Genomic DNA, 27,574 nt, shown 5'->3' with positions numbered 1-27,574 from the left:
TTGGTCTTATCTCTAATCAATGTATGACTTCCAACATAAAGTCAACTTACTCTACACTGAGAACCATCCTTCTTGAATGCATATATAACATGATTTATTTGTTTTTACAATAAATACATTATATATATATATATAGTTATTAATTTATATCATACCATAATTGATATATTTTGTTTTATTATATATATATATATATATATATATATATATATATATTAATAAGTTAAATTGTAAAATAATGAATGAAAAATAATTTATACAAAATATGAAGATGAGAAAGTATAAAAAAGACGAGGAGACAAACTAATGAAGGAAAGAAAAAGAGATACAAAATTTTGTGGTGGTAGGATTGTTTTGCGATTTAGATAAATCAGACGCACTTTCTTCGTCTTCTTTTCAGGTAGACAACATTTCTTGGTCTCAGTCTTTTGTCCGTCCATTTCTTTTTATTCTTCTTACTTTTATCAAAGCCAATTATCAATTCTCTTAATTCCTCTTGAAACCCTACTTTTTTTTTTTTTTACATTTTTCAATTGTGTGTATGCATACATCTCGTTATAATCCTATATTATTTATAGTCACTTTTATTTATACCATTTCAAATTTCAGACCTTTGTCGATTGATTTTGTATCCATGCCTGCATGGCGAACAATACAAATTCAGAGCACTTTGTGGAGTTGTATGAAATTCGCAAAGGTTTGAAAAGGGAATTTGCCTTTGCTATGAAGGCCCAATCTCAGATATGTGATTCTCTAGGTCGAACTCGATCAAAAAAGGCTCAAACTTTGGTTGAGGTATCAACTGATTCATCCGACATGCGATACAAAAACTCTAGGTTACCAAAGATTAAAAATCTAACAAATATGGTAAAAACCAATGAAGATGTTGGTGTTGTTCTAAGTAAAAAGGAAGTAAAGAGTGATGTGATGGATACAAAGAAACTTAAAAGCCAAGTGAGTGATGAAGCAACAATGTTGGTTATGTGTGAAAAGGAGCACAATAGTGATGAACCTAAAACACATGTAGAGGATAGAGGTGTAACTATTGTTATTTGTGATGAAGTGAACAAAAATGAACCTAAGACTGAGATTGTGCAAAAACAACCTGCTTGTGATAATGACATGAAAGAGAAAGTTGACAATGATGAGATTGTTTCAACTTTGGGTTACAAGTTGAAAATCCCATTAAAGTCTACACAATCAACATTAAACAAATTAGAAAATTATGATAGCAAGGTTAAGAGTAATGGTGTTTATAAAGAAAGAAAAAATGTTTCTATGATTATTGCTTCAACTCCAATGACATCTTCTATGGCTTTTATGGGAAAAAAGTTTCCTTCCAAGCTAAAAGACCTTTTATCTTCTGGAATTCTTGAAGGACTACTTGTGAAATATGTTCGCAGCATAAAGGTATTCTTTTTGTTAAATTTATTTAATATTTTAGTTTTTTATTTTAATGTGTGAATTCATGAAAGAGGTATGTGGTTTTTTGTAGGCAAAATCTATAGGACTTCTGGGAGTTATTTCTGGCATTGGAGTATTGTGTTATTGTGAAGTTTGTAACAAAGCTGAAGTAAGTGAACAGATACAAATTTATGTTTTAGTTGTAAACAATATTTTAATTGCATTTTTTGACAAAAAAAAAAATACAACTATATTAAAATTATTATAAAATTATGGTATTCAATACATTGTTAAATGTCACAAACTATTTTTTTTTTTTTGTGGAAGTAGGTTGTGTCACCCACAATTTTTGAGTTGCATGCTGGTAGCTCAAACAAGCGTCCTCCAGAATATATTTTCCTTGAGAATGGAAGTACTCTTCGTGATATCATGAATATATTTCTGAATATTCCATTAAACACTTTGGAGGAAGTTGTTCAAAATGCTTTGGGAGACTTCACAATGAAAAAATCTAAGTTTTGCGTAAATTGTAGAGGTTTAAAATTTATTGTTTTTTACCATTTTTATGTGCCTATCTATTTATTCCAAATATACTTTGAAAAAATAATATTTAATTACATTATGTACTTTTGAAGATGTCAATGTTGTATCGAAATTATTCTGTAATTCATGCGTGGAATTACTAAAGGATTGTCAAGCTAATCTCATTTCAACAAATGACAACAATAATACCTTTGCAGTTCAATCCAGGTATTTAAATACAACTTAATTTTTATACATTAACATTAGTATCAATAATGATTATATGATGAATACAAATGTTTTATATCTATAACATGATTTATCAACAAAACATAGGATGTCATAAAGTAATATTATAGAGCTCATTAATAATTAATAGCTTGTTTCAATATTGATACACAAATACTTTTTATTTATGACATAACATCTAAAAACATACCACCTTCATCACAAGGTTCAATTGATTTTATTTTTTCAATTTGATTTTTTTTTGGAATAAAAAATTATTTTTCCCACATCATGATTAGCAAATTACATATGTACATGATACAACATTTGTATATAATATATATTATACATTACTTGTTATGCAATTGACTCATACTTTTTATTAGTCATGTTGATATAATATCCATTAATCAACTATTACAGGTCTTCACAGTTAGCTACGTTTCCAAAGTCACTAAGTCGTGGAATGAAACATAACACATCTCATGGAAATAGCAGAGGAAAATTAACTAGAAAGTAAGTATTTTTGTCAAACATATTAAATTATCTTATTGATTTAGAAATATGATTTTATTCATATAGTAACATTTTAAATTACAGTCTTTTATCAAACATATATATAATCTTGTTTTATATTGTCAAAATTTGGAAGGGATTTACGCTTGCATAAACTAATATTTGAGGAAGATGGGTTGCCAGATGGAACTGAAGTTGGATACTATGTTCATGGAAAGGTTGTCTTGATAATGTCTTACTCTTATACTTATATTTTTTTTTCTTTTTACTTAATTTTTTTAAATGTATTTTATGTTATGTGGGCAGAACCTATTATCTGGTTATAAGAATGGATCTAGAATTGTTTGTAATTGTTGCAATCGTGAGGTAAATATTCATTATGTTATAGTAGATATGATGTTTCAATAACTTCAATTGTAATCATACATTAAATATATGTAAAACATGAGCAGATTAGTCCTTCTCAATTTGAAGCACATGCTGGTTGGGCATCGCGACGACAACCGTGAGTTTTTATTATAGCTATTTTTAGGAACATAATATTTTAATAATTTTTTTTAATAATTTTTTATAACAGATACTTGTCACTATTTTATTAGTTTGTATATTTGAAATAGATCAATCATGAATTATCACGATTGTAAAATAATTGTCAAAAAAATTGTTAAAAATATATTTTTCATATTTTTAATAGTTATGCGTTGAAATACTTAATATTATCTTTCTTCGATGAACATTTTCTCACTTTTTTTTTTCTTTTATTAAAAACTTTTTTATTTACCTTTCATGATTTCCATGAATATGACAATTAAGTGTTGTTTTATGGTATTATTTTTGAAGTCCAATACTTTTTCTTATTCTCTTAAACATTTTTTTTTAATTTCTTTGTAGTTATGTGCACATATGTGTATTATCTAATGGACTATCACTCCATGATTTGTCTATCTCCCTATCAGAAGGTCGCAAATTTCCTACCAATGATAATGATGACCTATGTAGTATATGCAGAGATGGAGGAAATCTTCTGTGTTGTGATGGATGCCCAAGAGCTTTTCACACAGGTGAAGTTTTATCTTTTCATTTTAAGTATTTTTTTGATATATTAATAATATGTATTTACTTAGTAAAACTATTTTTAGTTTATTTTATTATCACTTTTGTCATATATGGTTTTGTATGTATAAAATATATCTGTCTTTGCATGTAAATTAACTTGAGATTTATTTTTGAATTCATGATATCATCATACCTTGTGTACATTTTTATGTTATAGTTGGATTAGAGTTAAGATAACAAGCTTTAATATTTTTATATTTGCAGATTGTGTATCTCTTCCATGTATTCCAAGTGGTACTTGGTATTGTAGGTATTGTCAGAATTTGTCTGAAAATAACAAATATATTGAGCATAATGAGAGTACCAAGGTTGTAGGGAGAGTTGAAGACATTGATCCCTTAGAAGAGATAAACCAGAAATGCATCCGTATTGTCAAAGAATTTGAAATTGGTGGATGTGCATTGTGTAGGTAATATATTCTTCTATCTTTTAATGACATTATTGTTAATGCATGCATAAATAATGTTTGATTTTTCATCTTCCTTATAATGTCTCAATAATTTCAATTGTAATCATACATTATATGTATGTTCTATGAAGTCCATCGACTTCCTTCTATTTCATCACCATTTATACACTTTTAATTAAGTATTGATGAGTCTTATTATCAACTTAGTGTATGAAATCTAATTGATTCTTTACCGTATGATATTTTTGTATATGTGATTCAAATTATTTTTATAACCTAGATGTACGTACCATCAAATTTTCTAACTTAATACTCAACATATTTTAACAGTACCTATTAACACCTATGTAACATTGCAATAATATTATTATATTATTACTCAAATCCAAATACACAGTATATTACCAATCACACATTATATCCTATATTACTTTAATAAAAAAAATTAAATTCATTTATACAATCATACTTTTATATATAATGGTCTTAGTAAAATTTTTAGTTTAAGTGATTATTTTTTGCTTAAGAAAAAACACGAGAGGAAATAGTTTGGTTTCAACCTTATTCTTTCTTAAACGAAAAATAGGAAAATGACATTATGCAACAACTTGATGTATGCATATAATCATTAAATTTTCCAATTTTTTCTACTCTAACTTGTTTCAAAACCTCCAAACATCTTACACTTGCAACAAAAACCATATTTATCCTTTAGTATCAAAATTTTGTATATTTTACTGTATGGTTCGCCACATCGATGTGTACTATACATACGGTCTGCCTTGGTACCAAGCATTACTAAGACTATCCACCATACTCATCGGACGACCTCCTAAACTGTCCTTTCGAGATGTCCTCACAGGCCATCCTTCCAGGGTCATCCTTCCAGGGTCATCCTTCCAGGATCGTCCTTCTAGGATGTCTTCCCAGTTCGTCCTTCTAGGACTTCGTCACAGACCATCCAAGGCTGTCCATCATCCTCCCAAGACGTCCTTCCAAGTTGTCTTCCCAGGATGTCATATAGGCCATCCTCCCAGGATCGTCCTCTGATAGGAAATAATATATTTGATTATAGTTTACCTTATTTAGTTTCTGCATAATTGATTCTGTCTTAAATAATTGATATATTCTTTCCTTAATTATGGTTATGTACATTCTATATATTGTACGCTGGTTACTCTTTCAAGATCAATAAAACACATTTGTTACAATCCTTACATGATATCAGCCTAATTTCGATCCTTCCTTACCCTTTCTTCTTTTCTTTTCTTCCCCTATGGCTAATATTGATGGTGCTTTTTCCTTTAACACCATGATCCACATGTTAAACATACGCCTCACCTCAACCAATTTCATTCTCTGGCGTCGTCAGCTCCTTCCTCTTCTCGAAGGACAGACCCTTTATGGTCATAATGATGGATCAATCATAACTCCTCCTGCGAAATTGCCTGCTGCTGATGGATCTTTGACGGTTCCTAATCCAACCTTTATTACGTGGAAACAACAAAAGTACTGCACTATGACACCGCACAGCAGATCTGGACTACTCTTGAATCCCTCTACGGTGGTGACTCCAAGCAAAGAGAAATTGGGATCAGAGATCAACTGTTGCACCTTACAAAAGGCTCATCCACTGTTAGGGAGTTTTCCAAAACGTTTCGAGGCTTATGTGATCAACTCAGCCTTATGGGTAGACTATTGGATGATTTAGATAAATTACACTGGTTTTTACGGGGTTTAGGTCTCACTTTCACTAGCTTTGGTGCATCTTAATTAGCCGTGCGACCACTGCCTGTTTTTCGTGATCTTCTTCTACTGCCGAGAGTTTTGAAATGTATTTACATGTCGTTGAATCTACTCCCTCTCAAGTTGCTTTTAATACCACTACTCAACATTTCTCTCAATCATCCAATACACGTTTTCAATCTGGATTGCGTTCTTTCTCAACTGGCAAAACAGGTCGTGGTTACCAATACTCAGGTCGTGGTGGTCGCGGAAAAGGACGTCGTCCTATCCATTGCCAAATCTGCCGAAGGGAAGGTCATTATGCCACATCTTGCCATCAACGTTATGAAGGTGGCCCACCTTAATCTGTCAATCTTGCTGAATCATTTGCAAATTCTTGCACTCTATCAAATTCAAACCAGTCTGATTGGTACCTCGATACTGGAGCTTCAACACACATGACAGCAAACTCGTCTGATTTAGACTCAATTGAGCCTTATTCTGGTAATCACACAGTTACTGTTGGAAATGGTAATGCTCTCCCCATTTCCCATATTGGATCTCATCGTTTGACAAATAATTTAAACCTTCTTGATATTCTTGTTGTGCCTGGACTCCAAAAGAATATCATTTCAATTAGCAAACTTACACGTGACTTTCCTGTGGATGCTATCTTTACTGACACAACTTTTCTGCTTCAGCAAAGGGGTACAAAGGAAATTCTAGCAAAAGGGAGGCGTGAGCACAACTTATATGTATTGGAGCATGGTCAAAATGCCTTTGTTTCTGTTTTAAATTCCAACAAGCTATGAAGATCATTTGAATTGTGGCATTATCGTTTGGGTCATGTTCACTTTGATACTATTTCCCATTTAAGAAAAATAGGTCTTTTGTGGCTCTTGTGAATTAGCTAAAAGTAAAAGACTACCTTATTCCCTAAATGAAAAACGCGCATTGCATGTGCTAGATTTAATTCATTGTGATTTATGGGGACCTACTCCCATTTGTTCAATATTTGGGTTTCGATATTATGTGATTTTCATTGATGACTATTCCAGATTCACTTGGTTATATCCAATGCGCCTGAAATATGATTTTTATGATGTATTTGTCCAGTTCAAGAAATTTGTTGAAAATCAGTTTCATACTACTATAAAAACTTTCCAAAGTGATGGTGACACCGAATTCAATAATAACAAAGTCAAGACCTTGCTAAATGAAGCTGAAATTCTTCATCTTTTGTCTTGCCCTCATACACCAGCCCAAAATGGTAGAGCTGAACGCAAACATCGTCACATCACTGAAACGGGTCTTGCAATGCTTTCTCATTCACTTCTCCCTGCTCATTATTGGCTACATGCTTTTTGTTGTGTTGTTTATGTCATAAATCGGTTACCGACCACTCTCCTAAATGATGTTTCTCCATTTGAGACCTTATATAATACTCCTCCTAATTATGCTCACTTTCATCCTTTTGGCTGCCGGGTTTATCCTTGTCTCTGTGACTATGCCACTAACAAATTGTCTCCTCGCAGTGCACCTTGTATTTTTCTTGGATACAGCAATAACCATAAAGGATTTCAATGTTTGGATCCTTCAACCTCCCGATTATACGTAACAAGACATGCCAAGTTTGATGAACTTTATTTTCCGTGTTCAAAAACAGGAACTATATCTCCAATTTCCGGATTGAGTTTTTCTTCATTTGCTGAACCAGTCTCAACACCTGAAATTCCTGCTCCAGCTTCTGCACCAGCTTCTTCTTTGCCACTATCCAAGGAAACTATGCACTCACCAACCACACCTTATGGTCTATGTCCTGTTGAAGATACTCCTTCAACTGTTTCCATGCCTCATACTCAACCACAAATACACTGTAGTGTCCAGTCTACTCATCCTATGGTCATACGCGCCAAATCAGGTATTTTTAGGCCTCGTCATTTTGCTGACATTACCACCTACCAACCATCTTCTCTGCTTTATGCTTTGCTCACCACTTCTACACCCAAAGGATTCAAATCCACTGCCAAACATCCTGGTTGGTTGGATGTTATGCATAAAGAGCTCCTGGCCCTACACTCCAACAATACTTGGAATCTTGTCTCACGTCCATCCAACACCAACATCGTAGGATCTAAATGGGTGTTTCCCACCAAATATCTTTCAGATGGGTCAATTGACAAATTAAAAGCACGGTTGGTTGCACAAGGCTTCACTCAAACACCTGGTCTTGACTATGATCACACCTTCAGTCCTGTTGTTAAAGCTGCCACTGTTCGTGTCATTCTCACTCTAGCAGTAATGAATAATTGGCCTCTTCATCAATTGGATGTCAACAATGCATTCTTGAATGGGCACCTGACACATCCTGTCTATATGGAACAACCTCCTGGGTTCGTTGATCCTCGATACCCAAATCATGTTTGTCGACTTCGGAAAGCTCTTTATGGCCTCAAACAGACCCCTCTTGCATGGTTTCAACGATTCAGCTCGTTTTTGCTCAGTCTTGGGTTCCTCAGAAGCAAGGCAGATCCAGCTTTATTTGTCTACCACAACACTGCTGCCACTATATATATACTTGTTTATGTTGATGACATAATTTTGACAGGGAATAATAATTCTTTACTTCAAAAACTTTTGGCAAGGTTCAAAACTGAGTTTGCTATCAAGGATTTAGGTAATCTAAATTACTTTCTTGGTCTTGAGGTTCACTACACTACCGATGGTGTCTTTCTTAGCCAGACCAAATACGCTCAAGACATTTTATCTCGGGCCCAGATGTTGGATGCAAAACCGACAGCCACACCTCTCCAACCTCATATTCAACTGACAACCACAGGAGATTCATTCTCTAATCCCACTCAATATCGCTCTCTCGTTGGTGCACTCCAGTATCTCACTATAACTCGTCCTGACTTGTCCTACACGGTAAAATTGGTTAGTCAATTTCTTCAAGCTCCAACAATTGATCACTTTCAAGCAGTTAAACGCATCCTTCGATATGTCAAGGGCACCATGTCCTATGGCCTATCCTTCACCCGTGGAGCTTCCCTTAATGTTCTTGGATACTCGGATGCTGATTGGGCTCGATGTATTGAGACTAGGCAATCTACCTATGGTTATTCCATCTTCTTAGGCGGTAATCTCGTCTCATGGAGTGCTCAGAAACAACCAATCGTAGCTCGATCAAGTTGTGAATCAGAATATAGAGCCATGGCTAATGCAGCAGCTGAACTAATATGGCTTACTCATCTTCTACATGATTTGCATATTTCCCATCAAGCGCCAACTCTTCTTTGTGACAACAAGAGTGCTATATTCCTCTCCCAAAATCTGGTGGCTCACAAACGCGCTAAACATATTGATATTGATTATCACTTTGTTTGAGAGCTTGTTCTATCTCACAAACTCATCACTCAATTCATTCCTTTTGATCTCCAACTAGCAGACATATTCACTAAAAGTCTGCCTTGACCATTGTTCTAGTTCTTCAGAGCCAAGTTTCACGTTGGACCAAATCCCATGCTTTACTTGAGGGGGGATGATAGGAAATAATATATTTGATTATAGTTTACCTTATTTAGTTTCTGCATAATTGATTCTGTCTTAAATAATTGATATATTCTTTCCTTAATTATGGTTATGTACATTCTATATATTGTACNCTGGTTACTCTTTCAAGATCAATAAAACACATTTGTTACAATCCTTACATCCTCCCAAATCGTCCTCTTAGGACGTCGTCACAAGCCATCCTCCCAAGGTCGTCCACCGTCTTCCCAGGACATCCTCACAGACCATCCTCCTAGGGTCGTCCTCCCAGGCCATCCACCCAGGCCGTCCTTCCAAGTCCGTCCAACCAGGCCATCCACCGTCCTCCCAAGACGTCCTCCCAAACCGTCCTCCCTAGACGTCCTCCCAGGTTGTCCACCCAGGCCGTCCACCCAAGCTGTTCTTCCAAATCCGTCCAACCAGGTCGTCCTCCTAGGCCACCCACCTAGGTCGTGCCTAATATGACCTAACAGTATGGTCAAATTATTAGTGGTAATGACTCATTAAGTTCCTAATGTAGATTAAGGTGTGATTGGGTCATCACTAAGCCAACGAAGGGTAAAGGTCCATCACAACTAGTATAAATAAAAGTCTCGAGTATGACTTTAGGACCACTATGCACATTATATGCATCACTTGCTCAGCTAATCGATCGGTTATATTACTAACTTGAGCATTGGAGATCATTTGACAGGTACCCACCCGCATGGGTTCGACAAAAATGAGAGAAAACGAAGGATTACTAGGAAATTCATCCGGTCATCAAGACACCTTGAAGTGTTTTAAGTAAGGGACCTCAACCCCCTACTCGAAACATATACTAACTTAAAATTCATATAACAAAAAGTATTATAAATAATTCAACATACAACTTCTCGCAACATCCTAATTAATTTAATTACAACATTTACTCTAACATGTTTATAACATCAAAATGCAACCACCTCAACTACACACTTAATTATGAAAAACTCTTAATCAAAAGTGACTACTCCAAACCACCAAAGTCTATATATATTTGCACTTTCTCAACTCTTTTTAAAACATTCAAGATTCAAATTCACATCAATCCAACATCAACTGAAATAAAATCAACATCAACCCCATTGACCTCATGGACCCTCCTTGCCTTCGAAACTATGCGAATCCTATGATAGAAAAATGTCAGGAACTACACCTAAAAGGTTAAATAACCTAGAAAACACCTAAAACACCATAACTTTAACATCAAAGGATGATTTTAGTGAAACATCATCTCTTTATATTATAAAACTTCTGAAATTTCACAACATCTATAGAATCTTAAAAAAAAGAACTAGAAAAGATATGTTTATAAAATACACTTAAACTTACTCTATACAAAATTTCGATGAATTAAAATGAAGTATGCTCTGCCACTGTCTCACAGATGTTATTTGATTTGAAAAAATGAGGATAATCAATCCGTGAATCTTATAGAAAAGCCATAAAATATTCAGAAGAGATAGTTTATAAATATATAAAGATATAGAGATGAATAACTAAATAGTTAAGTCTCTAGTTTACATACATAATATAAAAATAAAATTTTACATTTTATTCTCTTTTAACTTAAATATCTCTAATAAACTAAAATGTTGGGTCTAGCTGATTAGTAAATTATCTGTTTTACTGTAAATTCTTTTGTATTATCTCATATATTTCATTTCATATACTTCAGAAGCCAAGATTTCAGCAAAAGCTTTGGACCTCGAACAGTGATTATTTGTGATCAGGTGTTGTTTAATTCGAAATGCTAATTATAACGCCTTTAATAAAATATATATCATTTACTATATTATCTATCTGTTTAAATAAAATTTCCAATTAATGTGTGCTTGCAGTGCGAAAAAGAGTATCATATTGGGTGTTTGAAGGATCATAATATACAGAACATAGAGGTGTTGTATACTTGTTTTTCTTCTCTGGTTTATTTATTTGTTTGTTTTAATTAATACATGTAATTGCTAACTAGTGTTGTTTTCCAGGAATTACCTGAAGGGAATTGGTTTTGCTGTTCAGAATGTGAGAACATTAATGCTACTTTGGTGAATTTGGTGGCTCGTGGAGAAGAGGATCTTCCAAATCCCCTCTTGAATTTGATAAAAAAGAAATACAATAACAAAGGCTTAGAATTTGGGTCTGATGTTCATATAAAATGGAGGCTTCTGAACTGGAAAGTGGGTGAATCTGAGGAAGCAAGGCAATTGCTTTCAAAAGTTGTTGCTATTTTTCATGTGAGTGTATTACTATATATCTCTATCTTATTTAGTTAACATTGTTTTCAAACTAACTACTTAGAATTATAACTATGTTTTGTAGGAGCAATTTGATCCAATAGTTCATACTACAACTGGGACTGATTACATTCCAGCAATGGTTTTTGGGTTAGCAGAATCAACTTTGATTTGTTCTATTACCTTTGTTTTCTGATATGCATGAACACATGATAAAATCAGTTTTTGTTATTTGAATTCCACAGAAGGAACATTATAGGTCAAGATTTTAGTGGAATGTACTGTATGTTACTCACTGTCAAGTAAGTGAAATGTGTTCTTGTTCATTATTTTTGCTTGAAAGAAACTATGAATGTTGAATGTGTTTCATGATTTTGCAGTGAAGTGGTTGTATCTGCTGGAGTTTTTCGTGTGTTTGGGTCAGAAATTGCAGAACTTCCTTTAGTGGCTACTGTTACTGATTTTCAAGGACAGGTTGTTTAATGTACTTGAAAGAAAGTAAAATGAGATTGTGGGAGATATCTTTTTTCTGAATATTATGTGATTTTCTTTCAGGGATACTTTCAATCTCTGTTTTCTTGCATTGAGGGTTTGCTTGGATCATTGAAAGTGAAACGATTTATTCTTCCGGCTGCTGGTGAAGCTGAATCAATATGGATTAATAAATTTGGGTTTACAAAGCTACATCAAGACGAGGTTTGTAACACATGTTTTCTTCTTGAGTTTCAAAATTATTCTCGAACACACTTAAATTCTATTGTAATATGTTGTTAGAAGTTTCACGTCGACTAGAAATAAGACCAATTCATCGTATATAAATGGATACGAACCTCAGTGTTGAATTAAGTTAAACTTAAAGTCCAATTCTAACGTTGTTGCTATTCATAGTTGTTCTTGTGCTAACTTTTGGTCCGGTTATTGCAGATCAACAATTATTGGAAATATTATCACATGATGATCTTTCAAGGGACCTGTTTACTACAGAAGCAAATTCTTCAGTTTTGAAGCATATTTTACTTTGAGTATGTTAATTTAGAGACCTAATTTAGAATGTGTTTTCTGGATTTTTGGTGGGTGTGTGACAGAACACATCTTTGAACATGTGCTATGGATCAAAACAAGATCAAACGTTTGATGGTACTGTGGTAAACTTATATTTGAAAACTGTGGACATCGAAACATAGAATGAACTTTTAAGACACAAAAAAGTTCTATGTTAAGTTTGGTTATTTCTAGTACTGGTTTTCATTATATTGAATTGAATAAGTGTGTTTTAGGAATATTTGCAAAGATCACTTTTGAAAAATAAAATTATTTTGTTTTAAATTAACTTTTAATTGTCCAAGCATTTTTTTTCAATTATATGTCTTTCGACTATCATCAGGTCAATTACTTTTTCTATTTTGATGTGTGAAAATTTTGTCTTCAAAAAACATTTTAGAAAGTGAAATGAAAAAAAAATCAAGATATATGCAATATTTTTTCTCTATTATTATCTTTTAACCAATAAATTATTGTATTTGTTAAAGTTTATGAAGCTTTTACATTAATACAATAATATTTAAAATGATATTTATTTACTGATGTATAATTTTTATGAAAAAACTTAAAAATAATAACCAGATTATTAAAAAAGAAAATAGAAATAAAAGATTTTATCCCATTGGATTATTTTGGACTTTGGATTACTTTGCCTTTTAGATAAATCAAAGACCATTACTTCCTGCACCCCCATCAAATTTCTTCTCCCACTCCGTCAAAATGCTTCTTCTGGAAAATGTATTTCATAGAAAGAGGAGAATGTTTGCTTTCTGAAAAAAAAAAATTCTGAAATTATTTATTGTGTTCTGGATTATAAATTCTGGAAATGATGGGTGCAGGAAGTAATTACCTAAATCAAGCACCTTTTCTTTATCTTATTTAAGTTAAAATACCTTTCACTCTTTCTTCTTCTTCTCTTCTCCAAACCCAATTCTTAAATCTCTTATTTCTTTTTCATACTTAAAATCCTTACAACCTTTTCATATATTTCTTATATATTGTTATATAAAAAATGCATAAAAATTAATGTACACGATGAAAATAAGAGAGTAAAGGAAAATAAAAATACAAGAATTATAATGGTAGGATTACTTTGGATTTTAGATAAATCATAAACGTTTTTTTCCATTTGATTAAGCGATATTTCTTTACCTGAATATTTGTCTTAATTATCTTTTTTTATTCTTTATCTTTTCTCAAGATCCAATTCAATTGCATTATTTACTTTTTAAGATTTTAATGTAGTATCGATATTATTCTGTAATGTGTAAGGTTATTAAAGAATTGTCAAGTTAGTCTCACTTAAACAAATGATTGCAGTTCAACCCATGTATTTAAATGCATCTTAATATTATTATGGTGAATATGAATGCTTTTGAATATATAACATGATTCATTCACAAATACAACTATTTTTGCAATGAACTCATAAAGTAATATTATAGAGCTCATTAATAGTTAGTATCAATAATAGTACACAGTACATGTACTTTGTACTAATAGGTAAAAAACATAACATATTCATCAAAAGGTTCAATTAATTTAATTGTTTAAAATTTTTTTTTCTCAAAATTATAAATTTCTACAATTTTTTTAACAAATTTATAAAGTGTAATTTTCTTTTACAAATTGTAAATCCTTCAATAACATTAACTAAATTCGGTTATATACTTAAAAGATAGAGTTGTAGTGATAATTTTAAAAATTACTTTTTAATAAATATTTTCAACTATTTTTTTTTCATATTGATTGATATGAGATTTTAGTAAATATTCACTTAAAAGCCAATAAAACAATCTATTTGATAATATCAAGATTAAATAACAAGGTGAGAATAGATTAATCTTCAACAAATATTTTGATAAAGTAAAAATCTTTATATAAATGTGTAAAATATTTTAAGAATATAAATTCAAAATACTTACGTCCTTCTTATACTTTTTCTACACAATTCCTAAAATTTTTCTATACATTTCTTACGTTCTTTTACGTCTTTTCTACACATATTTTACACAATTTTTAAATATTTATTACATCATTTTTAAACCCTTCTTACACAATACACCATTTACCTTCACTCTTCTTACACCCTTCATATATTCTTCTTACACTCTTCCTATACCTTTCCCATAAATTTCCTACATTTTTTTAACACCCTTTTTAAACCTTATAGCATACACCCTTATTAACACCCACCCTACACCTTGTTTATACTCTTCTCAGACCCTTATCTCATCCATCCTACACATTTTCTATAGCTTATACCCTACATCTCACACAAACCTTGTGTATACCATTTCTACACTCTTTCTACAACATTCTTACATTTTTCTTATATCATTCATACACCTTTCCAACACATATCTTACACCCTTCTTAAACCCTTTTCACACTCTTCTTACACCTTTCTCACACATTTCCTATACTTCCAACAAGCTTATAATTACACTTTTCTTAGACCCTTTCCACACCCTACAACATACTTACACCATTCTTATATATTTTCTACACCCTTTCTACACGCTTTCACACTTCCCACACCATTCTTACACATTTCCTACATCCTCCCTACATCATTCTTATACCTTTCCCACACCTTTCCTACATTTTTCTTACACCTTTTACTACACCTGTCCAACATTATTTCTACACTAATTCTGTATACATTTTCTAAACCTTTCTTACACCTTTGCTACACATTTCATACACATTTTCTACACTCTTTCTACAACCTTCATACACATTTGCTACACCTTTTTCTACACATATCTTACACCCTTCTTAAACCATTCTTACACTTTACACCCTACACTGTCACCCTTGTTACACTCTACATCATTATTACACCCTTTTTACACTCTACATCATTATTACACTCTTTTTACACCTTTTTCATTACATTTTCTACACCCTACACCTTACTTCCCCCATTCCTACATATTTTCTACACATTTTCACACTTTATACACCACACCTACACCCTTTTTACATCCTTCTTACACCATAAACTTTACACATTTGCACGCTCACCTTTCTTACACCTTACACTCTTTCTATTCGAGAAGATGGAGATGAAGATGATGATGATGTGGTGGTCTCTGATTCAGATCACCATGCCCTGAGTCTACCACATCATTTTAATAAGTCATATCAGCATAAATTTAATCTCGTTCAACCAATTTAACGGTAGGGGTCTAATTGCATCAATTTTTCACAGTTAAGGACCTAATTATAACAAAAAATTAAGAGACCACTTTGAGAAAAGTCATAAGAAATAAGGACTCACCATATGATTAAATCATATAATTTTCATAATTTTAGAACACAAATTTAATATTTTGCAATGAATTTTTTATTTTATATTCTAAAATATATAAAATTTGAAATATAAATTTATATTTCATTATATATTTTAAATATTAGCAGCTTAAACAATGTAATACTAAAATAAAAATCCTAAATTAGAAAGTAATTTTTTGAAATTTTTAAGTTCATGTAGGTTGATGTTGATGTTATGAAATTGTGGTAAGAATGCGCCTTAAACTGCAATGAGCCCAAAACATAAGAGTTTTTGTTTCTTGTACCCCATAGCTTTTGAAATGATAATTCTCCTTTATGACCTTTATTCCTATGATGTCATTGTTTTTACTTTTACTCCATCATTACGATGTTATGGATTTCGACGAGGTTTGGTAGTGGTTTAGAGTTGGTTAATCTTTGATGGGTTGAGAATTGATTTTTTTAGAATAAGAACTAATTTGTATTAATAAAAAAAATAAAATCAATCATTTGAGATTAGATATCTTATGGAAATTCCAAAAGTACTTTAAACACTTCAAGTCCATCTTAAGCCAAATAAGAGTTATGCCTAAGTCTGTTAAATGCATAAATGTCGCAATAGATATCGTAGCGGGACGACAAATAAGAAAAACTTTTGTAAAAAGAACAAAAATATTATAAAAAGGAGTCGTCACCATAGTTTATTGAGAAAAACTAAGGAAAATCTAAAAACAGTGGTTTATATTATTGGAAGTCCCACATCGACTAGAGATAATGTCAATTTATAATATATAAGTGTGGTGCAAACCTCAACTTACATATCAGTTTTGTGGGAGTGGAGTTAGGCTTAAAGTCCACTTTATAACATGGTACCAGAGCCATGGTTGCAGAGATATATGTAGGCATTTTGTTCCATGAGATAAGATCAATTTATAATATATAAGTTGGGTACAAAGCTCACTTTACAAGCCGAGCCGATTTTATGGGATTGAGTTAGGCTCAAAACCTACTTCTTAATATGCATAACCAAAATTGTTTTCATGAATTATTTTTGTGAAGGGTGCCGATTTTATGGGATTGAGTTACGCTCAAAACCTACTTCTTAACATACATAACCAAAATTGTGTTCATGAGTTATTTTTGTGAAGGGTAGGTGTTAACACACCACAACATAAAATAGTTGTATGTGATATTTGAGATTAAATCTATTATGTTTATTAAAGATTGTTATGTTATATATTATAAAAGCACATGTTTCTTCTTTTTCTCCTTTATTGTTTATCTTTGATTTTATAATAATAAACTTAATTAGGATAGATATACGATAAAACGTAATAGTTAATTTATCTCACGAAAGAAAGGAAATAACAATCTAATTACAAGAACGATTTTTTTGAAAGACCTTTTATAGTTTTGTAATTAAAATAGTATTATAATAGTTTATGATATATGAATGTTACCTTATTTTTGGGATAATTATATTGTTATGCCATATACTATTAGTAATTTGCTTGACTTAAAAGTTTAATTTCAATAATATTGTATTATTAAAACTGGAATATTACAATTATTCTTGTTATATATTTTTTAAATATTAAAAATAATTTATATATTTAAAATAATAATTACTTTTACTGTATTCAATATTATTTTTTTTCTAAAATATAATATACTGTTACAAAAAATAATAAATTATTTGAGAATAATATATATATATATATATATATATATATATATATATATATATATATATATATAACAATTGTTGTTAGATTATTATATTGTTGAGAACCTTTATTTAATTTTTAATAATGAAATAATTTTCTTTGCTTTTATTTATTGAAACAAGTAGTACTGGAGTTAATTAAATTCTTTTAATTTTTTTAATGTGCTCAAGTCTTAAAAAGTAGCTATCTACTTATTTAAGAATCCAATCAAATTTTAAAATGGTAGTTTTTAAAAATCAACAATTTTAAAAATATTTATTTTAAATTTAACTAAATGTTTTTACCTGTATCAAAATATTCTTTTTAATGGGATTTCTACTTATAAGCGTCAGGAAAAGTTCAAAATTGGGAATGAGGAGGAGCGGGAAAATCTTAAATTTGAAATGTCAGAAACAAAGCCGTTATTATTACTTTACTTATTAGCCGTTATTTTTTTAAAGTGTTATTAAAATAAATTGAAAAGAATAAAAATACATCTCTGTACAAAATAGGAGTATAAGACTGAATTTACAATTCCATCCTTCATATTCATTGAACAATATATTCCTAGTCGTTCTCCTCTTCTCATTCTCTCACTCTCAATCTTCACCACTCTTCAGGTGGGAAATTTTTTTTCTCTCTATACTCACTTTTTCTTCTCTGTCAATTATAATATCTGATTATTTGATTATTCTATTTTAGTTATGAATTTTTGTGTCGCCTTGTAGCAGATTTAATCGAGCAAAGTTACGAACCCTAATTTTTGAGGATGGGCCAGATCCAGTATTCTGAGAAGTACTTCGATGACACTTATGAATACAGGTATACGCGCTTGAATCTATTTTCTTTAGCTTTCTAATATTATTTTGATTTCAATTATTTTTATGCTGATGTTAATTTTGTTGTTCAGACATGTGGTTCTGCCTCCTGAAGTGGCCAAAATGCTTCCTAAGAATCGGCTTCTTTCTGAAGTAAGTTGATTTTCTTTTTTTCAATTTCTTGTTTCAATTTGATTTTGTGTGTTTGATAGGTATTTATGTTTTATTGTTATTTTTAATTTAAAGTCAGTTTACGGATAAGCTATCCTTGAAAATTGAAGAAAATTCTTACAGTAATCTCCTTTCCTGTAATCTCTTGCAAAAGGCCTTTAATGATTGGATTTTTTTTTACTGTGCTGCTTGAAGATAAATTAATATTATTCAATCAAGGATTCGACGTGCATAAGTTTTCTTTAAACTTTGTTAATTATTGAAGGTTGTGATTGTGGTGCCGTTTATTTTATTTTATATTTTACTATAGAAGGGTTTACAATCACTGTTGTAACAAAAGCATAATTTTGCAAGCTTGTTCGGATGGGGTGGTTCATGAAAGGCATTAGTTCTGTGATCTGTTATCTGATTGAAAGTTGATTACGTGATTTTCATGTAATATGGTTTTCTTATGCAAACTTTTGTTGTGCAAGGGCCATTTCTGTTTTGTTTTTATCTTGGGTTGTCTAAGTTTTTTGGTTTAATGTTCTTACAGAATGAGTGGCGAGCAATTGGGGTTTCACGTGTTGTGGTTTTCTTGTGCAACTTTTGTGGTGCAAGGGCCATTTCTGTTTTGTTTTTTTATCTTAGGTTGCTAAATTTTTTGCTTTAATGTTATTACAGAATGAGTGGCGAGCAATTGGGGTTCAGCAGAGCCGTGGTTGGGTTCATTACGCCATTCATCGCCCTGAGCCACACATAATGCTTTTCAGGAGGCCTTTGAATTATCAGCAGCAGCAGGAGAACCAGGCCCAGCAAAGCATGCTTGTCAAATGAACACTTCCTTCGCAAATCTGAATATGGGAATACAATGTTATATATAGATTTTTAGTTTGTTGGAATATGGGTGATATTGTGAAGACCCAACTGATGGAATTCTCTTTTTGTGGAGAATCTTAACGTGGTTTCAATTTTATTTGAATGTGTTGTGGACATGGTGTTTCTTCGATTTGTGTTGGTGTACCTCTCGTGTACTCTTGTGGGCTTCGTGGATTATATGATAGTCATTATCAGTTACATTCTGCCATGGATCCATGATTCAATTTGTGTTTTTCTAGTGATGGCATGTAAACAATGATCTTCTTTCTGGTTTTTGAACCAGATTATGCCATTTGTTGAAAAACACTCTCTGCTCTTTCACCGTTCCATGAAGCCACAATGTGTGCTTTCCATGACAACGATTTGGATAATATTAATTTACAGAAGACTGGTGGTGGGTAGAGTTGACCTGCAAGAACCTTATTCAGTTTAGCAATAAACCCTTAAAAGATGATGATGTTGATTTTGAGATGTGTGCCGTTGGAAGATTGAAGTTTTTAATGTTTATATTTTCTCTCACGTTAGAAAAAGTTGTCACTGGATATATTTTTGATTCACAATCATCATTGAAATTAGGTTTAAACCATTTAGTTGTTCTTATTTTTGAGAGGTTTTCTCATTTTGATCCCCGTCTTATTAGAATCCCCTATAAGTGCTAATTTCAATCAATTAAGCTCCTGTCGTTAAATTTAGGTAACGGGGTTAACTTTTTTGCACAGCTGGAAGGATGACCTGTTAATTTCTGTAAACGTGGCCTATTTAGAGTTGAAACGTGATATGAATTAGAGTTGAAATTGATTGAAATTAGCACTTATGAGACTCAATTCATGTCACGTTTCAACCCTAAATAGGCCAGTTGTGCAAAAAAGTTAATCTCGTTAACTAAATTTAACGACAAGGGCTTAATTGATTGTAATTAGCACTTATAGGGACTCAATTGGGGATTCGAATAAGACAGGATCAAAATGAAAAACCCTCCCGAAAACAGCAACAACTAAATGGATTAAACCTTGAAATTATACTATCGGGCAATAATGCCTCTTATTGATGAATAAATAAGGAAAGCACTAATTTGACAACTTATTTTTTTTTTTTTTATATCATGTGTTGCATAGTTATTGGTCCATTCGAATTGTTTTTTTAAATTAAAAATGTTGTAACATTTGAACTCTTCGCGTATTATTTTGCATATTCAAAACATAAATCATTCAAGAAAAAATAATTCTATTATTTTAGATAAATCACTCTTAAGATCCTTAGTTTTACATTTTGAAGTTTTTTAAAGATCAACCTTTTGAATATATTTTAAAGCAAGTTTTTAATTGCTTTAAGGAAATATGGACTTGTGCTGAAGTTTTGGGAAGTCAATTCAAATAAATATTTGAAAAAGATAACCTTTCTTAATGAAAAATAAAAATAATTTTTGAAGTTTTTTAAAATAAAAAACTTTAACTTTAATTTTAGAAGGGTTAGATAAAGGTCTGATGAATGATAATTATTTAGGACATTTTTCTTTACGAATTTACGTACAAATGGTAAAACATAGACGAGTATCCTTTTTCATAAATAATTTTTAAATGAAATAAAATATTATAAAATGAATTTTGAGAAGTTCAGTACCAATATTATTAGCATTTTTCTTTTAGACAAATAGGTGGTAAAAGAGCAAAAAATGGAGTGAGAATAGCAGACCTTTTGAGGCCCAAACTCCTTTTAATCGTTGTCCAGAAAAAAAAAAGGGAATTACGCTCATCTTCATTCTTCACCAAAACTTTCACTGGAATGTTAAACTCAGACTCAGGAAGGAGAAAATCTGTTCCGTAGTTAGGGTTCGCAAGATTCGATTGGCACTGCAACAAATCTGTGGACAAAGAAAAAGATTCAGTTGAGTTCCGAGGTAGTTCATTTATTCGATTAATACTTGCATATTCTAATTTTGATCAAATATCTCTACTATATGATTTCATCCTTCTAATTTCTTTTTAGGGTTTTCTGTAGGAATTTGGTATCAGATTGATCGATGGCACGAGCACGCAATCTAATGGTTGCAGCAGGTTTAGTTGCTTTCGCTGCAGCAGGCATGTCATTTCCCTTCTACATGGCGTAAGTTTACACAATTCATTGTTTTTCGTTCACATTACGTCCTCATTACTTAATAATGTATCGTTTCTATTTTTTGTATACCTTCATTTTACACTGTCAACAAGTGTTTTTCTTTTTAAATATTATTATTGAAAAGTCAATAAATTTACCTTACATCAGTTAAAATCAGATTATTCATAAGGTGAGGTAATTTGCAATCCTTACATTATAATTTCTTTAAACTTGTATTTTCAACTTATGCATAAACTAATTTTAATTTACGGATAAGTCAATTTTTCATTTTTTTCTATAATTTTCTCTTCTACAAATTCTTCTGGACAAGTTCATCTAAACCTGTGCTATGTATGATATTTTTTTTTTTTTTTTTTTTTTCTGAATTGTCTAAATTTGTTATTATTACTCAGTTCATCAAGGAAGCCTGTTATTGATCCAACAAAGCCACTTCCACCACAAGCAACTTTTCGAGGGCCTTACATCAACACAGGCTCGCGTGATGTTGGTCCTGATGTTGGTCCCCAGAAGAAATGAAACAAGTTGAGTTAGATGATCAAGCTCATATTCATATATATGCTCGTTGTTTGAGAGCTTTTTTCTCACCTCAGTTTGGTGAATTGTGATTCTTAAGCACAATCTTGGAAGTGAGAAAGTTTGAGGATGGGAGTTCTTTTCTGGAAGACGTCACTCAATCTGTATGTATTAGATGAATGATGTTATTTGTCATGTTTCTTGTATCTGTATCTTCTGTTTCCAAAAAGACATGCAGTGTTGTTGCATGCCTCTGTGACCACAATAACAACAACATTTTGTCTCGCTGGTTTAGGTTGGTTATATGGATTACAAGATACCATTTAGTTCAGTTATAGACCAAACGAGATTCGTCTTAATCACTTGTTCTAATGTCTTTGCTGGTCTTCGTTTTTGATAGGACTGAAAAAATATGCAATTTTCTATCCTCGGTAATATGTTTTCTTCATCCTGTGACCATACAATTGTAAAAACTTTAAGCTCTCTAGCAATTTGCGCTTTTGGCTAAGGTTAGCTTGTGGTTGGATTTGAGTTTGCAGATTTGGTTTTGCTTAACTGATGCCTTATACTCAACGTAATTAGCTGTTGTTTCTTGCAAAACTCTGGTTGTGTTCTGAAGTCCTCTTTGCATTGTCTTCTGAACACAGGGTAACTATGATGCAAATGCCTATATGTTAGCTTCATTTGGTGTGCATTCATATAAACTAGTACTTGCTGCTACTTATAGTTTTGCTCCTTGTTTTGATAGAAGGTTGGCTAGTAAGCTTTTGCTTTGTCTGTGTACCTTAAAACTTCATCCAGGCGAATGACTATAGTTTTATGTTTATGGCAAGTTTGTTTCAGTTTAGTTTTTGGGTAATATTTGTTTTTTTTTTCTTAAAAGCTTTGTCAAGAAAATGGTTAAATTGCTTTCTGATTTTTATAGAAACATGTATTTATGTGCATTTTAATCCTTCAAGTGTTGCTACTAAGTTATATTTGGTTTTCATAATTGTTTAATTATTAAAATTGATTCATTAGCTATAGGTTGACCAATTACGAAAGACCACAAATCTGCTAAAATTCTCTACGAAAACGTTTTGTTGACAACGTTTTTTGACACACTTTTGACAACGCCACATGGCGTGTCTTGAGTGGCTGAAAAACGGTGAGAGAATGTCACTTAAGTGAGGGGCATAATGGGAAGTGAGGGGTACTCTGGGTAATGGTTTTCGAATGAAAATTTTAGAGTTGGCGCCTTTCATTGAGCACGGTTTCAGACTTTGTCCTTTTCGTTCTCGCTCTCTTGCTTTGTTTCTCCTTCTCGCTCTCTTGCGCTGTTGCCTTGTCACTGTGGAATCGGAATCGTGGTGTTTTGTGCTCTCGGAATCTTGCTCTCGGAAGGTTGCTAATCTCGCTGTCGGACTCTTGGCTGTCGGAATCGTTTTTTCGTTCGTTGGGTGTCGTTGCCTCACATTCGTTCTCCGTTTCTGAGGGTTTTTCGAAGGTTGGGTATTGTGGTCCATTTTTTATTTGCAAAAGTTTTTAATTTTAGGGAAACCTAACTATTTCTGTCCACATTGCTATCTTTGTAGGAGCAATGCCACGAAGAAGACAAAGTGTAAGACTAACTCTTTCGAATATTGAATCATTTATTGTCAGGGATGATTTATACGGTGTTTTTGTTTGTATTTATTGTATGTTTTGTAATTGTTTTGTAGTGGAGACTTCGGATATTCATGGATTCCGCCAAGATTCTAGAAATGAACACCAAACTACGACAACCGCATATAGACCGTATTAATATGACGCCATTTAAGTGTTGTTTGAACCTTATGAACCCTATTGAAGTAAACGTACAATTGTTGAGGTTGATGGTAAAAAGTTGGGTGGGGAAAGATTTGAGTTTTAGGGTTTGTCAACGTTTAGTGCCTTTTAATCCTGTTGATGTTTTCATGGCCACCGGTTTAGACTTAGGTGGACTAGATGTACCGTTTGATGAATGTGTTGTGGGTTTGCTTGGTGACATGTTCAATCCGAGTACCACGACAAAGGAGGACCTAATTGACATGTTTGATTTGATTGTAACGGATGAGGCCATAGATGTAGATGTAGTTTGTAGGTTATACATTTTTATTTGTTTGGTAACATTTTATTTCCCTAAGAAGTCCATACATGTTTGTAACATGCCTTGTTCAGTGTTAGATGATTTAGACAGTTTATGTTTGTATGACTGGGGTTCTGCTGTACATCAAAACCTTGTACAAAATTTACACAAGTGTAAGATCAAAATAATATCCAAAAAAATCTCNAAGTCGATGGGTTTGAGTGGCAATGTAGCTGTATTGCAGGTAACATTAGTCANTGGACAAATTTGTTTGTAAGCTTTGTCTACAATTGCTAAATTTTTGTTTTCATATTTTAAGGCTTGGGCGGTGGAGAGACTTTCATTGCATGATGGTCGTTCACCGAGGGTATTCCCGCGCATTTGGAGATGGTTCCCTTATACGGGAACCAAAGAAACAATTGAAGCTGTCTTCAAGAATGGACAAGTAAGCCTTTAAAAGTGTTGATGATTTTTTATTTTCGTAATTATTGATGGATATATTTGACTAATTTTGTAGTTTGTGTTTGTTATAGTTAAATACGGAGTGGTACCTCAGTAGGAACGACTATCTTAAGGCCGAGGTGCGTNCTGCCTTTGGCATGGATGAGGGAGGAGACAGTGAAGAAACAAAGGTTGAACCGTCCACNTCCACCCTTCCGGAAACATATGAAGATAGCTCCGATGATGGCACTTGGGAAGAGGGTGCAGAGGAGATAGTAAACAAAACCAATTCTGAATTAATATACTTGAGTTCTAGAATTGCTTNCCTCACCAACGAGTTAATGGAGGTTCTTCAATGGCCATTGAAATACGAAGAAGCAGATGTTTGTCATGACAAAGAAGGTATTGCAAGAGGTGATGAAGGAAATGGTGTTGNAGTTCATGAAGACCCTTTGGCGGATGAAGAACCAGCACNAAAACATGACAATGAAGGAAATGCTGTCGGAGTTCATGAACGGCCTTTGGCAGATGAAGAACCAGTACCAAAACATCACAAAGGTGAACCATCTGAGAAAGATTCACCAACAGAGCATGTTCCTGAATATATTCATGTTGATGATGATGGTGACAATGAAGAAGTTGTTGCTGAAGAACATGTGCCGTTGCGCACCTTTGTTGGTGATCCANCCACCGATGTAGATGTTGACAAACTATACACTGCAGTGAGTGTTAGAGATAAAGATGCACCGCAGAGGTAAATGTTTTGTACTTCATTTGTGGTCTGTTGAAGGTGTTGTTGTGTGATTGAATGTTCATATTTTGATTTCTACAGGGTCATCTGCGACATCATTGGCCAATCCTTGACCACAAAATATATGCAGTGCTTAGCACCACGTACATTTGTTCATAACCTGGTTAGTGTGACATTAGTTGTGTTAGATATTGTATTGTTGTTATTTATGTTATTAATTCGGTCAATTTGAATTGATTAGGTGGTGTTATTTGCCTCTACGACGTTCATGCACTTTGAAAAAAGGTTGAGCGGTGTAGTGAAGAGGGTTCATTTTAGTTCTTTATACTCGGTAAATCATAGTGAATCATAATTTGTGTAATATGATATATTTTTTGGTACAAAGAATATAAAAGTCATTAAGGTCTTTTGGAATTGTTGACAGAGTCATATTTGCAGTGACTATAGGAAGATGGAAAAAAATCAACATGTGTATACGCTGCGTAATTATGCGAGCTACATGTGGTCCGATTATTTTGGACTTGAAGACATTCGCACAGCTGAGTTTGTGAGTTACTTTAATATGTTATCCTTATTTTTGANAAATGTAGTACGAACGATCATGGATTCATATTTCATTTCTTGTGTTTGTAGTTGTTTATGCCATTTTGCCATGAAGAACATTGGTGGTGTTATGCCCTTAATTTCAGAACATTACAAATATGTGTTATTGACTCATTAAACAAGGTTGTACCTGATAGGAGGAGGATTGACACATTTGTGGTATGATTTCACAGTTTATGTTTTTAACTAATATTGATAATGTCATTTAATTATAGATGTTGTTTGCTTGTTAATGTAATGTGTTGTCAGGGAAAAAATATGGCCAGATTTTTGTGCTTGTTGAACAATAGACCGGAGGGTAGTATTCCTCCTTTGCCTGTGACAATGTCAAACATCCCGACCCAACCAAACTTGTAAGTTTCTGAAGTATATAATATGTTTGTTTCATGAATTTATGTTGTCAGAAGTTATATATTTTAGTTATTGATTTCAGATTCGATTGTGGAGTGGTAATGTTAAAAGCAATGGAAATTTGGGATGGGGAGGACAAATACAACGGCAAGAGCATGCNGCAATATACGAATGTAAGCATAATTTACATTGTTAGGAAGTTGAAATGATGGTGTTGTTTATATCTAAAGTAAAGAACATTTTGTTTCAGGAAGATTTGCGTGAAATTAGAAAAAACTACGTAAAGGAGTGGATCCTCGACAACGACAATATTGCAAGAATGGAGGCGCTACAGGAATATGGATTTTTGTAGGGTCGTTAGCATTTGTAATTTAAATGACATGAACATGTATTTGAAATTACATTGTACACTGTACACTGTAATTTATGACATCTTGTACTCAAATCATATATATTTATGAATATAATTAGTTTGTTAATGAGATGGTAATTCCCAATTTTTATTCATTTTCCTTGCTTGGATGTTAACAATTGATTTACACAAAACAAACGAATAGCACTTGTGGTTGGTTGAAGTCCACACTGATGTACATATATATTAACAGGGTCATTGTTTTTAAAGATGAACTTTTTAAATTGGTTGGGATTTCAAAGTGTGCGTAGAGTGTGGGAGGTTGGATGAACTCCAAAAAATTGACCATGTGTGAGTCCATGGGGCTGGGTGAATTCCAGAATGTTGTGCTGCAGAAGAACCACTTGTAATCGTTTACAAGTGGTCGTAAACGATTACCAGTAACAAATCCAGGATTTGGACACAAACCTCACCAGCAGGATCCCCTGCATGACACCCAGAGGACCAGGGTCACTCATTTTGGTTTTCTTCAAGTTTAGAAAGGGTTATGAGCTTCTAATTGTGTGTACAGTGTGGGAGCTGTTGTTTGGACACCCCAAGAGGTCATNAAATTGACCATGTGTGAGTCCATGGGAGTGGTTGAATTCCATATAGTTGTGCTGCAGAGAAACCACTTGTAATCGTTTACAAGTGGTCGTAAACGATTACCAGTGTCAAATCCAGGATTTGGACACAAACCTCATCAGCAGGATCCCCTGCACC

General features: G+C 32.7%; 5 protein-coding genes across 9 annotated transcripts in view; all 5 read left to right on the top strand.

Moving 5' to 3' along the window:
• The first annotated feature begins 642 nt into the window (after positions 1 to 642).
• LOC106778944 lies at positions 643 to 12,732 on the top strand. The gene is made up of 18 exons (XM_022787261.1): positions 643 to 1,410; positions 1,496 to 1,573; positions 1,735 to 1,926; positions 2,093 to 2,154; positions 2,578 to 2,670; positions 2,807 to 2,888; positions 2,977 to 3,036; positions 3,123 to 3,175; positions 3,562 to 3,731; positions 3,991 to 4,195; positions 11,172 to 11,226; positions 11,335 to 11,391; positions 11,479 to 11,727; positions 11,813 to 11,877; positions 11,973 to 12,029; positions 12,108 to 12,201; positions 12,283 to 12,423; positions 12,652 to 12,732. The coding sequence occupies exons 1-18, from the start codon at positions 643 to 645 to the stop codon at positions 12,730 to 12,732; spliced, it is 2,562 nt and encodes an 853-aa protein (XP_022642982.1).
• Positions 12,733 to 18,239: 5,507 nt separating this feature from the next.
• LOC106755560 (cyclin-dependent kinases regulatory subunit 1) lies at positions 18,240 to 19,808 on the top strand. 3 transcript variants are annotated; one of them, XM_022778517.1, is made up of 4 exons: positions 18,240 to 18,373; positions 18,485 to 18,575; positions 18,664 to 18,724; positions 19,278 to 19,398. In XM_022778517.1, the coding sequence occupies exons 2-4, from the start codon at positions 18,523 to 18,525 to the stop codon at positions 19,392 to 19,394; spliced, it is 231 nt and encodes a 76-aa protein (XP_022634238.1). In that variant the 5' UTR covers positions 18,240 to 18,373; positions 18,485 to 18,522; the 3' UTR covers positions 19,395 to 19,398. The 3 variants fall into 3 exon arrangements, with proteins under 3 accessions (XP_022634238.1, XP_014493218.1, XP_014493219.1); XM_014637732.2 differs by lacking the exon at positions 19,278 to 19,398 and adding an exon at positions 19,406 to 19,808 and having other exon boundaries at positions 18,244 to 18,373; XM_014637733.1 differs by lacking the exon at positions 19,278 to 19,398 and adding an exon at positions 19,406 to 19,808 and having other exon boundaries at positions 18,317 to 18,373; positions 18,482 to 18,575.
• Positions 19,809 to 21,322: 1,514 nt separating this feature from the next.
• LOC106755863 lies at positions 21,323 to 22,783 on the top strand. Of its 3 annotated transcripts, none has more exons than XM_014638084.2 (3): positions 21,323 to 21,484; positions 21,599 to 21,703; positions 22,108 to 22,783. In XM_014638084.2, exons 2-3 carry the CDS (start codon positions 21,621 to 21,623, stop codon positions 22,229 to 22,231), a joined length of 207 nt encoding a protein of 68 aa, XP_014493570.1. In that variant the 5' UTR covers positions 21,323 to 21,484; positions 21,599 to 21,620; the 3' UTR covers positions 22,232 to 22,783. The 3 variants fall into 3 exon arrangements, with proteins under 3 accessions (XP_014493570.1, XP_014493569.1, XP_014493568.1); XM_014638083.2 differs by having other exon boundaries at positions 21,332 to 21,497; XM_014638082.2 differs by having other exon boundaries at positions 21,332 to 21,497; positions 21,587 to 21,703.
• A 564-nt stretch (positions 22,784 to 23,347) lies between these two features.
• LOC106778936 lies at positions 23,348 to 26,877 on the top strand. The gene is made up of 14 exons (XM_014666948.2): positions 23,348 to 23,375; positions 23,457 to 23,650; positions 23,763 to 23,828; positions 23,929 to 24,325; positions 24,407 to 24,558; positions 24,634 to 24,759; positions 24,848 to 25,509; positions 25,588 to 25,669; positions 25,748 to 25,837; positions 25,931 to 26,053; positions 26,140 to 26,268; positions 26,359 to 26,462; positions 26,543 to 26,633; positions 26,711 to 26,877. Exons 1-14 carry the CDS (start codon positions 23,348 to 23,350, stop codon positions 26,810 to 26,812), a joined length of 2,346 nt encoding a protein of 781 aa, XP_014522434.2. The 3' UTR covers positions 26,813 to 26,877.
• A 282-nt stretch (positions 26,878 to 27,159) lies between these two features.
• LOC106778928 (protein FAR1-RELATED SEQUENCE 9-like) overlaps positions 27,160 to 27,574 on the top strand; it is a 3,109-nt gene continuing 2,694 nt past the window's right edge. Inside the window, exons 1-2 of the mRNA XM_014666937.1 lie at positions 27,160 to 27,218; positions 27,384 to 27,488. Coding sequence (XP_014522423.1) covers positions 27,160 to 27,218; positions 27,384 to 27,488 — 164 coding nt within the window. The remainder of the gene's footprint in view (positions 27,219 to 27,383; positions 27,489 to 27,574) is intronic.

This window comes from Vigna radiata, chromosome 2 (genome assembly GCF_000741045.1).
Source record: "Vigna radiata var. radiata cultivar VC1973A chromosome 2, Vradiata_ver6, whole genome shotgun sequence".
Classification (NCBI taxonomy): Eukaryota; Viridiplantae; Streptophyta; class Magnoliopsida; order Fabales; family Fabaceae; genus Vigna; species Vigna radiata.
Note: the sequence above shows the minus strand (reverse complement) of the source record. Positions and strands in the feature narration are given on the sequence as shown.

Coding starts and splice junctions, on each gene's coding strand:
- LOC106778944 (XM_022787261.1), top strand. CDS start 643: ATGGCGAACAATACAAATTCAGAGCACTTTGTGGAGTTGTATGAAATT. Junction 11,728..11,812: donor AAGTTGTTGCTATTTTTCAT/GTGAGTGTATTA, acceptor TATGTTTTGTAG/GAGCAATTTGATCCAATAGT. Junction 11,878..11,972: donor ATTCCAGCAATGGTTTTTGG/GTTAGCAGAATC, acceptor TGAATTCCACAG/AAGGAACATTATAGGTCAAG.
- LOC106755863 (XM_014638084.2), top strand. CDS start 21,621: ATGGCACGAGCACGCAATCTAATGGTTGCAGCAGGTTTAGTTGCTTTC. Junction 21,704..22,107: donor TCATTTCCCTTCTACATGGC/GTAAGTTTACAC, acceptor ATTATTACTCAG/TTCATCAAGGAAGCCTGTTA.
- LOC106755560 (XM_014637732.2), top strand. CDS start 18,523: ATGGGCCAGATCCAGTATTCTGAGAAGTACTTCGATGACACTTATGAA. Junction 18,576..18,663: donor GATGACACTTATGAATACAG/GTATACGCGCTT, acceptor TTTGTTGTTCAG/ACATGTGGTTCTGCCTCCTG. Junction 18,725..19,405: donor AGAATCGGCTTCTTTCTGAA/GTAAGTTGATTT, acceptor ATGTTATTACAG/AATGAGTGGCGAGCAATTGG.